Raw genomic sequence first — 14440 nt, forward strand, 5'->3', positions numbered from 1 at the left:
GGCAAAGCATTAGCCATCCTGCCCGCTAGCAGAAGCACCACAATATATGACGGTACAGAAGGTTGCCAGAAAGCTCTATACCCAAATTATGTATTACCAAGAGTCCTACAGACCTTTCTGGAGCTCACACAGTAACCATGATAGGTAGCTTGCCTTAAAGTTTCTGATGTTGTATTGGTCTCTTGGCTCTTGGCAATAAAACACCTTCAGGAAAGAAAGTAAAATGGAAGATTAAGCTAGAGATTTATTTGGCAGTTTCCCCTTTACTGCCCAAGTCCAGCTCCCACTTAGGAGAAGCAGGGGAGAATTTTCCCCGATCATAACTCTTCTCTTCCATCTGTCCTTTCACCTGATGGCGCCTTTCTCAGATCAGGGTCATACTAGAATTTGCTTTATAGCTCTAGCTTGGCTCTCCTTGATTACAAGCAGGCATGAATGTTTGCCTTGGTTTCCCAACATTTGCCTGTGTTGGCATTGCACAAAATGTTGAAGCAGATTTACACAAATTATTTGCAGAGTCCACTGTTGACGGTCTAAGTTGCCTTAGGGAAAAACAAGGGCAGAAAAAGAGACAGGGAAAAAAATAGGCAGCTGGGGGACTCTCCTCTGCGATGGGATCCCCAAACATCCTTCTCCAGGTCCTCTCTGCAGCGCAGCTGGAGGTGACAAGAGAGAAGATGAAGGTTGTAATTTTTACCAGACTTCCCTACCTGCTACAGGCATTTCATCACGGACTCCCAGGGCGTTGTTCCCACCCGGGAGGGCAATAGCACTGGCCAGAGCACGGCTGGACAACAACGCGCAACTGTCGCACGCTGTTAAGCTTCACGTGTGATTATCTTTGAGTAATGTTTATTTAAACTACTATTAGGTACTACTCGCTGAATTTTTTTCAGGGTAGAAAACGGGTGGGGAAATAGGAGGTGAACCTCACACCAGTGAGGATGGCTCTGTGAGAGAAATCCACCACAAAAAAACCGTCCTGGAGCTGGCGGGGGCCTGAGGCGCCGCGAGCGCAGGGGAACACGGCGGGAGCAGCTCTGCCTCAGCAACGTCAGGGGAAGCCGCAGCAGCGCAGACGAGCTCCAGACCCGTCAGCCAGGGTCGGGCTACGAAGCGGCCAGCAGCCGGCCCCCGGCAGCCCCCAGGTCAGGGGAGGCCAGGCCTGGGCAGCCCGGGGGCCGCAGACCGCTCTGCCCCGCGCTGCCTCGGCCTCCCCCGGCACCGCCCGGCCGCGGGGGCGCCGCGCGAGCCAAGGAGCGCCCGCCGCTCTGCGGCCGCGCGGGGGGCGGGGCCTCGGGGGGGCGGGGCAGGCGGCCGGGCAGCGCGTGACGCGCGGGAAACGCTCCCTCGGGGCGGGGCGGTCACGTGGGGAAGGAACGCCGCGCCACGGTGGGGACCGTTCCATTGCCCGCCGGGGAGGGGGGGGAAGGGGGCCTGGACGGAACCACGCTGCCGTCCCGCTCGCTGCGGCCGGCCCGCGCGGGGGAGGGGGCGGGGCCAGCTCGAGGCGGGGCCGCTCTCGTGACGCCGGGGGGGCGGGGCGGCGGCGCTGGGAGGGTGCGCGGAGGCAGCGGCGCGGGGCGAAGGGAAGGGAAGCGCTGAGGAGCGGGAGCCGCCGCCGCCAGCACCGCCGCCATGAGCCGGATGCCCGCGCTCCCCCTCGCCGCCCTCTGCCTGGCCTGCCTCTGCGGGCTGGCCGCGGGGGCCGCCCAGAGCCGCTGGGCGCGCGCGGCCGCCGACGGCCCCGCCACCGTTGGTGAGTGCCTCGCGCCCCCTCCCCCCCCCCGCGGCAGTTGCTGACGGGGCAGCCCCTCCCGCGCTGGCGCCCCGCCCGTTGTCCGGCGTTTGGGGGGGGGGGAGAGAGCGGGGCGGGCTCCGCGCACCGAGACCGACCGACCGATCGACCCTCCGCGCCCGGCGGGGAGCACGGCGGGGCCGGCCGGCGGGGGGAGCCGCCTTGCGCTCCCTCGCAGCTCGCCCGCCACCGCTTCCGCGCGGCGGCAGCGCTGCCTCCCTCGGCGCCTTGGCCGCAGCCCGCCGAGCTTTTCGCCCGCTTCTCTCTGGTTCCTCTCTTCTCGCTTTCGTTTTGCTCCTCGCTGTGGAGCGTTCGGGTGCGTGTGGTGTGAAATCCGTTAGCACGGCGTGACGCCGCCTCCAGTATCCCCCTTCGTGTGCAGCAGATGACTGGGAGCGGGTAGCTTTGCGTCCAGGAAAACGTACCCGGCGTGTTCGTTTCTTGCAAACTTAGTACAGGTCAAACTGCGGCAGTTACTTATTCAAGCACTGTTGTTCTGTCCCTGCTGCCGGTTATTCGTAATCCTGATGTTAGCCTGTGGCTTTGCCTCGTCTTTCTGGCTCTGTGAGCTATTTGCTAAAGCGTTTATATGGCTAGGAACCACAAAATGTGCCGCATGTCCCAAAATGCTAAGGGAAGAAGTTGTTCTGGAAGTACTTTTAATGTTTTCTGGCCGCGTTGCGTAATGGCGCTGGGTGCAGCTAAGTGTGAAGCTGCGCCCTTACCTCTGCTTCAGCCCTTTTAGATTTCCTCTTCAGCCCTACCGCCGCCGACGTGATGGAGGCCAATATCGGGCACCCTATGGGAACCGTGAACTGCTTGAGGACTGCCAAGAGTGAGAGGTTAACCGCCTCTCCGGTGCGGCGGGAGAGGGCAGTGTTGGTCCAGCAGGACAGACTTCTGTTAGTGTTTCCAGGTTTCCTCCTCAAGTATAAGGGGAATATCCGAATTTACCCTGTGTAAGAGCCAGTACAACAGACAGGTTTATCTTGGGAGAAGACGTGAGCTTGCCTACGCTTAAGAGCTGAGTTCATGGTACCAGAGTCATTTTTTTCAGTGAAGAGCAGGCATCTGATGATGGGGAGAGCTAGGGAGCTTTCTGTTATCCCGTAGAAAGACCCTAAGAGAGCCTTTCACAGGAGTAGCGTTGGGAGCACATCTGACACCCTGCCGCTGATTCTGAAGCTAACAGCTCATTCTTGAAACCTTTTGCTGTGATAAAAACGTCTCCTGATCCTTTACTCTTGCAAATCTGTTCCTCCTCCATGCTAGTCTAGGAAAGCTGTTTTGAAAGTAAACTAGAAGTCCTAGTGTGCCTGGTATTAGCTGGCTGCACTGACTGTCCTCCTGTCTCCACAGATGTTCTGTGCTAAATTTTCTGTGTACCAGTGAGGAATTTACAAAAGTGAATGTTGTTCATTCATCAGAAGTGAGTGTTGTGTGTGCTGTGATCGTTCTTCAGATGCATACCCAGAATAATAAATTACTTTTTTCCCCCTGAAATCTGTTATCCAGAAACTGTCATATAGCTCTTGAAGTGGTTTAAGTGCCTTGCTTCTGAAGGGAACAGGGCAAATCTGTTGCATACCTCACTGATGCAAACCGACAGAGGTCTTTTCATATCTTACGTTTCTTGAAAGTGAAGAAATGGCGCCGGTATTTCTAGCCTGATCCTACCATAACTGAGAGAAAGGCCAAGTTGATTCAGGCTTGATTCGAATTAGGAGAGTGCTGAAGTTAGTTAATGCATTTGTAGTTGTTATCTTGAGATGTGAATTACCATGCTGATTGCCAAAGGTCTGTGAATAGCAGCATTCCCTTCACTGGGGAGCAGAGCGGAGAAAAGTGAAAGGTCATCCAAGGGTGCCCGGAGTAGGTGGATATGATGTGAAATGTGCTAGAGAGTATGCGGCATAAGGAGTTGTGGGTTGTATGTGGGTTTTCTGAGTATGATGGCTGTATGAGTAAGTCTTAATTAAAACTAATGCAGTAAAATTGTAGACTGGGAGAAGATCATCTTTGATTCAGATAGTGGATGTGTTGTCATTGTGGTTTTGAGGCAACAATGTTTGACTGAGATTGACATAAAAAAGCAGCTGGACTGCTTAGGTTGCTGGCTTCTGCTGTGATCAAAATATGAATAAATTGACTTTCTTTCTGCTCTCCTTTATATGCATTTGTATATGAAGTCCTCTAGGTTCTTGTCTTTATTTCCCATACTTCAGTTGCTTTCTACTGTAGGGTTGTTTATAGCTAGCTGTATTACCTAAAGGAGAAATGTAATCAAAAGGAACAAAGCTCTTGCCATCTGAGGTTTCAATGAACTTCTGCAAAATTAATTTGGTGGACTTTGGTAACTTCACTAGAAGTTTAAACTAGTTTACTATAGTTAGAGGTTGCATGAGGCATAATCTTGGTGTACATGTGGGGTCTGATTTCAGAGTATCGGTACTGTCTGGAGGGAAATGTATTCCTGTCTTGTCAAATGCATTCCTAAGTTGTAGCTTTCAGTTGTAGTTAGTTCAGTGAGAAGGATTGTGCCTTAACCCGGGTGATGTACATATGGGAAGATACAGATCTGAGAGTTGTTTCTGTGGGTGAAGTTGCTCTTTGGATGGTGGTGATTTTGTCCTAATCAATGCTTTTTTTTAGGCATCTGTGAAAACCTTTCTAACTGCAGTTCGTGTATTAATGACGCAAATGTAACAGGCTGCAAGTGGATCAGATGTGGAGGTAAGGAGGACTACACAGTGCAGATTCTTACTATGCTATGCAGAACCTTAAACCCAACTAGGCCTACTTTGTCTGTATTGGTGTTCATTACACAAATATACCGTTCTGATTGATAACCTAATGGAGCATTAACTCATAAGTTGTGTCTGTTGTTAAACATTTCAAGTTCTTATGTGGAGACAGCTGAACACGTTCAAAATAATCCCAGATTTTTAAGGCTTCTGATGTAAATCTGTGCTGTTAATAAGCTAATGTTTTCCAGATGGTTCACAATGTTTTTCGAACAAACCAGTCACTTGTGTTCGCTGTTAAGGAGTCATGAGTGGATTCTGACATGCAGGCACATCCCTGTGCTTCAGTCCCTTTTGAGGTTTTGTCACAGACCTGGTCACAACCACTACTCCTGAACTGCAGTGCAATAAGGGAGAGGAGTCCATTAAATAAGATTAGTTAAGAGTAGTGTTCCTAAAACTAAGAATTGCAACACACTGAAGGGAAACGACAGAGCCAAAGCATTAGCTGGTCTCATTCAGAGCATTGTTTTTCCCATTGTAGGAGAGCTGGGCGTAACTACATTTAGGTGACCTCTGGTACTCAGTCCTGGAGGAGATGAAGTTGCTGTTGACAAAGTCGTATAAAGACTACATAAGTAGTCCTCAGGTGGATTATTTGTACTTGTTATGTGAAGTTGGAAACGGAGTAAGAGGAGAGAATGGCTTGACTATAATGGTGATTTTGTAGCACTTGATTGTAGATGACCAGGAAAGGTTATATATGAAGGCTAAGATGCTTCGTAACCAATGAAAAAAAATTTGGATGTAACTTGTCCAGTACAAGACTGTCCTTCAAGAAGCTCTTTTTCTAAACTCTGCATGCATTGTCTGACCAACAGGCACATACTGCAAACACCTAAGAGATCTGTGTTACTTCTTTGAGAGGCAGGTTGAAATCTGAGTCAAGCAAGAAAGGTGTGCAGGCAGAGAATAAGAAACTGATGTCTTCAACAATTTCAAGGTCAAGGATCTGCTTGAAAAGCTGGAACTAAGTTTTGCTTGCATGTAGAATTTTTTTAAGACAATAAGATTTTTTTTTTTTATGATGCTACCACAGAGATGCAAAATGCTTAACTTGAAAAATGCCACAAATAGTAGAAACACTGCCTAATTTTATAGGCTATGAAGAAAAAATACCAAGCTATACTGTTACAGCAAAATGCTGCATAACCATGTGTAAGTATTGCTCAAGTGTTGAGTAACCATAAGTGGTAAACTATAATGAAAGAAAATACAACTTTGTAATTTCTAATTATTAATATAATATTGAAGTCCTGCATATTGAAGTGGCTTTAATGTTATCCTGGCTAGAAGATGGTGTTTAATTTTTCCTATGAACAGTTTATTAGTATTTAGGAACAATGTCTCAAACACTTTAAAGTTCTGCTGCTGTAAATATTCTTGTCTCTTCTTTTGTGACAGAAAACCTGTGTGTAAATGAAACAGAACTAGCTTTGAAATATCCCAACTGTACAGCTGAAAAACAGTGTTCTTGTAAGTATTTAGATATTCAGTTTTCACATTGTTTAATGTGAAGCAGTTGCATTTAAAACTCCTTTATCTGTTGACCTTTGTTAATATGCCTTCTAGAATTTACATAAGCATGTACAAGTGTGTAAATAAGCCCTTTGCTTCCAGTTTAAACCTATGATGTGCGACACTAAAATACACAGTTTTGTTGTGCATTCAGTTAACTGCTTACTGTTGCTGTTTCAAGAAGCCTGACATATTTTACTAGACGCATGTCTCTGGCTACTGCCTTGGTTTCTTAGATTAGATTAAAATGGGTGACATTTCCTATTAGATATAGCATATCCTAGGGAATTTGTCAGTATCCTCAAGACAGTAAGCTTCATATTCAACAAAAAAACTCACCTGCTAAGTCCATTGCTTATTCTGAGATGCAGTAAATAGGAAAAACTTACTAATCTTCTAGTTTTAATTGTTAACTGGCACAGCTCTTCATGCAGTCCTGAAGTGCAGGGTCTGGGTTATAGAACTGCGTAAGGTAAATCCTTCATGCTAGGAACGTGCTCGGTTGCTTATCTACTTCAGTCTTTTCATTGATTTGTGATTGCTGTGCAAAGCAGATTTGCAGGATATGAATAATGTAGATTAAATCTTGAATTTCACTTTTATGAAAGCCCCCCAATTTTAGTTTTTCTGAAAGCTGACAAGAAATGGACTTTAAAATAGGTTTTTCTGGTTTTAAGATCTAGAACAGCAAACAAAAATTCTTAATACTCTTGTCTAGATGAGTTCAACAGTGCTGCTAAAGAGGCTGGCTCACACCAACGGAGATGAAGCTTCCATGCTGTTATGGGCTGTCCTGTGGTGGTGGCAGCCAGTCAGAAATAATTCCACTTGACTTGGACTTCTGTGCTAACAGTCACTTCCTAATCACGAGTGTTGAAAGTACCACTTTTCAGTGCTTTGCAAAGAAAGCATGCTGTTACAACACCTTGTTCTGTATCTAAGAGTGAAATTTCTACAATCCGTTCCTGTTAAACTTGTAGTGTCGTTCTTGGGTGGTTGTGTTTTCGCTTCTGCATATTCAAGGAAACTTAATTGTCACCTTTAGTAGAAGATCTTTGTTGGTGTGAGAGGAACCTATATACCTTATTAGCTCTTACAGTGTCATAGCTCAGCACTACATTTGGGGATTGACCTGGAAAAACGTTAGGGTGGACCTAAACCAACTTGATGCAAGTGGAACCTGAGAGAATGTAGATTCTGATAGATCTAGCCTATTTCTCTAGAAACAGTCAGCTCTGGTTTCCCAGCATGCTGAATTGTTTCAAGATGTAAATAACCACATTTAAATGACCTTGAGCGTTAAAGGCTTCTGGAGATAACGGTGTTTCAGCAGAAAGCTTGCTGATGTACCACTGTATGATTAAGCAACCCTTTAGATAAGCTGTCCGTGTGTCATTAAGTCAGTTAATACAGTAAGTTGCAGAAGGCTTCACAGTTCTTTTTACAGCACATACTGAAGCTGAGAGTACCTACAACCAGCAACAGCTCTCAGAACAGAAAGCTTTAGCTAAACTTTCATATTCTTGAGGATGTCTTGGTTTTCCTCCCCATATTGCTTCAGTTGTCTAAGTGCTCTGATTTCTAGTTGAACTTGGTAGGTCAGGTTCAGTTGTAGTTGCAGTGAGGTTGTGAAGCAGTACTGAATACCTAGTTTCCTGTTGTGTAAAGCATGCACAGTTTATGCTTGTACGATAGGACTCTTCTGCCTTCTGTTTGCTTTGAGGGATCTTGAGTTGCCAGTTTAACACTGGCTTGAATGGGCTGCCTGTGACAAAGTTTTTCAAGTATTCACTCGTGCAACTTTTGCTGTTAGTGTGGTGGATTGAACATTTAACGGCTTTGTAATTTCAAACCAAAGCTACAATAGAATTTGGTGCTGTATGAATTCCCTAAAACTCAGCCTGCTGCTGTTCTGTTTTGGTTTTCTTTTTTAGTTAAATACTGTCATTAATCTCTTTAACGTAACTCTTTGTTCTTTAATAGCTCCTACAGTTGTTCCTCTTGCCAGTACTGCTACACCACTTTCCAATACTACCACGGCGTCTTCCAATACTACCACGGCGTCTTCCAATACTACCACGGCGTCTTCCAATACTACCACGGCGTCTTCCAATACTACCACGGCGTCTTCCAATACTACCACGGCATATACTACTATAGGTAATATAGTATCACTGAAGGTAGAATGGCAGTAAACTAGGAACTGGTGAATAAAATAAAGGACAAGGGCTTTTTCCACAGATCACTGTAGTAGCATGACTGCTAAACATCTGACGTGTGGAATACATAAATGGTCCCAAGGTTTGGAAGAAGTAAACTTTATAAAACTAACAGAGAAAACGCTTCTTTCCAATATAATTAAGAATTAGCTCAGTGGTAATTGTTTGAATTAGATTAGTCATTTCCACTAAAGAAAGCCAGTGTTTTGATTTGATAACGGAATAGCTTTTGGGAGACAGTATAGCTACAGGTGACTGACTGCTTATTCCAATGATGTCATTCACAATTAGCGTTTTGGGGACAGGGGGAGAAAGAGGAAGTTTTTGCTATCCTGTAAGTGTTTAATCTCCCATCTAGCAATATTACATTAAGTACTTTTTTAGTGCAATAAATACTGATTCTGAGGGCTGTTTAATGAAAGTCCTTTGCCTTGATGCAGATTCTCAGTTGTCTTGAAGTAGCTGTCTTGATTCTTGTTCAAATACCAGCATTTATATTAGTGCTTGAAAGAAAAGTGGTTTTGTCTGAATGAGGAATCACTGTCTGATCTGTGGAGAACCTTGAAATACTTGGATAACAATGGTATGCAAGTTTAAAACAAATCCTTATTGCAGAAATGTGGCTTAATGCCATGCACCTGAACATCTAAATTGTGTGGGGTACAGTCTGAGGTCAAAGCTTATCCTTGTGTAAGCAAAACAAGACAAATCATTTACATGAGAATTTCAGTGCTTGCAAACTGTGCTCTTGAAGCTTATGGTATGTACGTACTGTCTTCTCTCAAACAGCTAACACGACCAATGTACCGACACATGCTCCTCTACCTACAACTGCCATTACTTCAGCTGCCAGAACAACCAGTATTCCAGGTAACTGCTACTACTAGCATAATTAAAACATAAAATACTTAGAAATTAGTGTCACCTTAAAAGCATTATCTTGAAAGACTTGCCAAGTGGCAGCATGGAAGTAGTATTGGTATCTCTGCTGTTGTCACTTCTAACTTTATGGCACGTCTAATTTTGTTAATGATGTATGTATGTCGCAAGGTAATACCCTGAGAAATGGAGCTAGTTGGTGAGGTATTAAGTGTCAGAAACATGTTGGTCAAATGAAATCAGCTGGCCGCCTCTAATAGTGTGGCTGGAAGTCACTTGTTAACTCACTTATCTTTGGGAGGTAGTATTTTGTTTTTCACTTGCAGTGTAATAATGGGATACCTATTAAAAAAAAAAAAAAAAGATGATTGGGCTACAGTTATGGGAATAAGCTGAAGTATTTTATTTCAGCATCCATCCTGAATATGCTATTTCATGAAAAGCTCTCCTGAAGCAAAGCTCTTTAAAACTAGGCATCAGCAGATGGCTGTTACTTCCAGATAAATGTGTGTTGTGGCTGCAGCTGATTTCTTTAAGCATAACTTGGGGTAAAGTACAGTAGATGGAAGATAATAATTTAATTTGAATTTAAGCAAAAAACTGGAGCAAGCAGCGGAGGTTGGAAAACGTGTTTTGAATGTGAGCATATCAATAATGTACTTCTGTGTAAAGGAGGAAAGCTTTGGCTTTTTGAAGTACAAATAAAGTCCAGCTGGGACTCGCTCAGTGTTGAGGTCCAGACCTATTTATGGCTCTAGTCTTGTACAAACAGTATTTAATCAGAATTTCAGTGTCACTAATCTAAATGCAGCTGCTGACATGTCTTTACTTTTGATTATTTTTGATTTCTTGTTGGTGTTTGGATGTTTTTAGTAATCTTAATACAAGGAAGGCAATACTAAAATCTGTAAAACTATTGTGATCATTGTGTACTCACAAACTCTAATGTGGTGTTTAACAGGTACAAATGCTACTGTGACTCCTGCACCTTCTTCACGCAAATCTACGTTTGATGCTGCGAGTTTCATAGGTGGAATTGTCCTTGTTCTGGGTCTGCAGGCTGTTATTTTCTTTCTGTACAAATTCTGCAAGTCAAAAGACCGAAACTATCACACACTTTAGGACCTGCCACTTTATAATGGACTAGTAGCCCAACACCTGTAGTTCACTGAACCAAAATATTTTCTGTTGCTCATGGAAGACAGCAGTTCATAATACCCTTTAAATCTCTAAAAGAAGACTTTAAAAGAATATTTTTGCAACATTATACTTGGCAAGAGGTGATACAAATCTCTTCAACAGGATTACTTGCAATATGCTGCATGGGTTCTAATGGCCGTCTTATTTTCCTTTAGTGGCTGCTGCTGTGGGACTTTTTTTGATATGCCAAATGTAGACGTTCAGAGATTCTTATTTGGTGGCAACACTGTCTTGAGTAGACAATCTCATGATGACTTATTGTGAAGGCTAATTTAATCAGCATTTGATACAGTATCCCTTCAGTTTTATCAAGATGTGAATTATTGGTGACTGACTTCAGGGAGTGAAATACCGTTTATACTAGCTTGTGGCTCTTATAGCGTGCTGCTAGGAAGATGAACAAAACTGTAGAATTAGATAACGTCTTAACAGAGTAACATAACCCATAAATTATTTTACACAAGAATAAAGGTTGCCTCATAAAATACTGCATTCCAAACAGAAATCCCATGCCCTTTCCAATTAATATTGGGGGTGGAGAGGGGGTGTAGGGATAATCCTTTGAAAGGGAAAATGAAGATTAGTGCCTTAAAGACTAAAAATCAGTAGGCTGCAAAAGCGTCCCGCCTATCTCAAAGATAAATAAAACTATTAAGTACTAGCTTTATATAGGAGAATGGAATACATGTGACTTGAGCATTCCAGTTTAAAAACTTTTTACACTAAATAACTGTCCCTTATTGACCTTGTTTACGGGTTGAGGGAGCATGGTACAGTAATGTTCAGCTACAAACAGAAGCTTTAAGTTGTTTACCTTTTGTTCTGGCCTACAAAGACCCACCATAAAACTAGTGATAAAATTCAGTTCACTCCCTGTATAAAAAGGCAACAACTCACATTTATACTTGAAATACTGGTGTTTGGGAAATCCTGAGGTTTTTCTTATTCAAATGATTCTTAAACTTGTTGCAGTTAATTTCAGGGTTTTGCTTTTTTTCTTTTTTACCCTCCTGTATGTCTGCTTGCTGAAGGAGCAATTAAGGGTAGTTCAGAGGATCTGCTGATGTGACCCTAGTCAGGATTGCTGTAGTTCTGGGACTGCCAGGGCTACACCTTTTTTCTCCCCTTCCCATCCTGGCACCAGGTGTGTGTCACCCTGCAGTGAACTGGTTAAGGAAATCTATTTGGCCAAATAATATTTCTTTTTTCCTTGGCTGGATCAGCCATGTGATCTGAGTATCAAAGGTACTTCATCTCCAGTGTCGATTGACTTGAGCACCTGTGAAAATAAACCCACAGGAAAAATGGAAGTAAAGATAAAATCAAGTGGTGGATGTAGCACATAATACCTGGCTTTTGATGATATCCCTTGATCATCAATTTCAGGATAATCTGTAGTACTGTTTTAGTAGCTCTGACTTGGCTGGAATTTGGCACCTAATACAAAATGATAGCATTAATGCAGATTATAGTTATGGCAGTGGAACTTAAATATGAATGAAGCAAATGAAGTGCACTTCAGTTGGAAACTTAAAGTGCACAGTGTTGCTTTCTTGTGTTCTTCTAGTTTAAATGGCATTGTTTCTATTGTGCTGCATAGAAAACTCAACTTGCTACAAAATACAGAAGTTACTCACCAGTACTGTATCTTTGAGTTCATTAGCTTTTGGTTTTCTAAAAAAAAAAACAAAAAAAAACCCAAAAAACCTAAGACAATCAGCTCAGGTTTATCAAAACAGCAGAGTGAGCAGCCAGTTCCAGCAACAGTATGCGTGTGGGTTAGATGGTATATCCTTGGCCTTATTGTGAAATCACTTAATCTGTCCTTTCCCTATCTCAGAACTGTTTTATTACATTTATTTGTTTAAAAGATATCCATGAGCTTGTATTCTGTGCTTTGAAGTGAGCAAAACACTCTTCTAAAAGTGTGACAGAGTTCTCCTTCGGCTCAGCAAAGCAAACTGTATGCCTAGTATATAATTTTTTTGGCCTCAAAGGGCTATTTTTGGGAAACTTGCAGGAAAGTGCTACAGAACACTTCATAGCATGGAAGACATTGCCACAAAAAAGTTGTTGCTCTGTAAAATGTTGCTAAAATGCTTATTCATGAGCTATGCTGATCCTGATTTAGGTTGCTGATAAAGTATGCTGGTAAAGCAAACTAATTTTTAAAGTGCCTTAAAGTTGCTTAATCTTTTGCCTCAAATTGTGTTTAAAAGGGTAGGAGGGATACCTTGCCTTAGTTATTAAATTTTTCTTGGTGCCAGCAATTGCTACTTTCCAAGACTTCGGGAAACCCAGGATCTCTGACATGTACAGATGCCAATCTGAAAAACTCAAGCTTGTACTAATCAATTTAGTCATGTTCTGGAAGGCCTGCACTACGCGCTGCTTCCTCGTGAGCCTTGCCAACAAGGTACAATCCACAGTGTACAGAATTGCGGCTGGGTTGTGTCCCTTTCAGTTGTTTGGGGGGAGGGGAGGCTGGGTTATACATCTTCACCGTGTGCTTGGCTGCCTCACTATAGAAAGTAATTACTGCTTTGTGAAACGGCAGTGTCAGCTGATCTGTGCTGTGTACTAGCAAAAAACCTGAAGTAACAACTTGCAGTTTTTCTTGGCCTTGTGTTTTGAAGTGGAAGGTAGCTCGTAGATCTGTAGTTGTGTTTGCCCCTAAATCAATTTTAGGCACTGAACTGTAGTGACTCTTCAAGGTATCTGGCTTTTTCTTGAAGCCAACTTGTGCAAATATCAAGCTGTTATCTTATGAATGTTCTCTGCAAGTGTTGCTGTAAACGTTTGTATTTTGTCTTCAGTGGAAGAAAACTGAAACAGTTGTAATCGCAAAACCAAATTGATAAATAAAATCTGTTGAATGGAATTTTATTTGTAAACTTTCTTTAATGTGAGCAATTCCAGAGGGGACTGTCCGCTGACTTTCTGGAGATAAGAGCTGTTTTCCGTAGAAACCGAGAAACACAGTGGGGAAAGAGGGAGAATGAAAGGTTTGAAGAGTTAAGTTAGTTCTCCTAAATACAGTATTAACTTTGCATTTGGTATGTGCAACAAGACCGATTCAGTTTTAGAATCACCTCCAAAAGAACTCTCATTTAGGTCATGTCTTCCATGTTAGTTTAACCCTGTTTTCCCCTGAAAGCCAAAGAACAGCAAGGCATTTATTGTGTTCCACCTGCAACACCCTGTAAGGCTTAATGCTCCTCTTTCCAATAGCAATACTGGATGTCAGGGGGAAGAGGGACCGCAGTCTGTGCTTCCAGGGAGACTGTTAATAACCCCTACACTGCAGCATCCTTTCATGTTAAGATCTTTGACCTTCATGAAAAAGGTATCGTTCTGAGCCTTCTTTCTTTCCTGATTGCATGGGAAAGGGGAGGATATTTGCTAGGGAATAACTGTTGGTGCTTGAACAAGAGAACAGAGGGTGTGCAATTCTGTAGTTGCAGACTGACTAAAATGATAACCAGCTCTGAGTGAAGTAACCTCAGTAGTTTCATATCATGACCTTGATGCTTTTGTGGGTAGTGAGTGAAGTGTGAATGTGTCACTAGGTAGTATTGACATAACTCAGTCTTGTATCATGGGAAATTGCAAACACTTTTTAGTAGTGTTTATGGAAAGGCCGTATGGAAATGGAGGAAACCTAAAGCTTCCTGATACGTTTAAAATCGTTACGCCTTCCAGCAAATCGTTCATTTACTGCACGCAGTCAAGGACTGAATGAAGTTTTTGTTACAAAGCTGTTCTTTGAAGGTAGTCTGCTGTAGGTATAGCATTCATTCAAAAATCATCTTTGAATTTTGCTGTATTAAGTTGAGTAACACTTGAAGAAGTATTTTATCAAGAAGCTGTAATTAGCCTGAGACAGCCCTTTCCTTTTTACTGCTGCAGTGGCACCTAAGTGCTTCGTACTGATGATATTGTTCTTTCAAATTGGCATCTGGTTCCTGGAATGTGCTAGAATCACACTTGGTGGCTTCTCTAGTGACAGCTGACCTTGGATA

The 14440-nt window shown here is 43.2% G+C and overlaps 1 protein-coding gene across 1 annotated transcript; it reads left to right on the top strand.

Moving 5' to 3' along the window:
* Positions 1-1529: 1529 nt before the first annotated feature.
* Positions 1530-13299, top strand: CD164 (CD164 molecule). Its single transcript, XM_087776161.1, has 6 exons — positions 1530-1759; positions 4451-4531; positions 6007-6078; positions 8104-8280; positions 9129-9209; positions 10180-13299. Exons 1-6 carry the CDS (start codon positions 1639-1641, stop codon positions 10338-10340), a joined length of 693 nt encoding a protein of 230 aa, XP_087632287.1. The 5' UTR covers positions 1530-1638; the 3' UTR covers positions 10341-13299.
* Positions 13300-14440: the final 1141 nt, after the last annotated feature.

Source organism: Nipponia nippon, unplaced genomic scaffold, assembly GCF_047370975.1.
Source record: "Nipponia nippon isolate SJK-2023a ecotype South Korea unplaced genomic scaffold, ASM4737097v1 scaffold_4, whole genome shotgun sequence".
In the NCBI taxonomy this organism is placed as follows: domain Eukaryota; kingdom Metazoa; phylum Chordata; class Aves; order Pelecaniformes; family Threskiornithidae; genus Nipponia; species Nipponia nippon.

Coding starts and splice junctions, on each gene's coding strand:
- CD164 (XM_087776161.1), top strand. CDS start 1,639: ATGAGCCGGATGCCCGCGCTCCCCCTCGCCGCCCTCTGCCTGGCCTGC. Junction 1,760..4,450: donor CGACGGCCCCGCCACCGTTG/GTGAGTGCCTCG, acceptor GCTTTTTTTTAG/GCATCTGTGAAAACCTTTCT. Junction 8,281..9,128: donor CACGGCATATACTACTATAG/GTAATATAGTAT, acceptor TCTCTCAAACAG/CTAACACGACCAATGTACCG.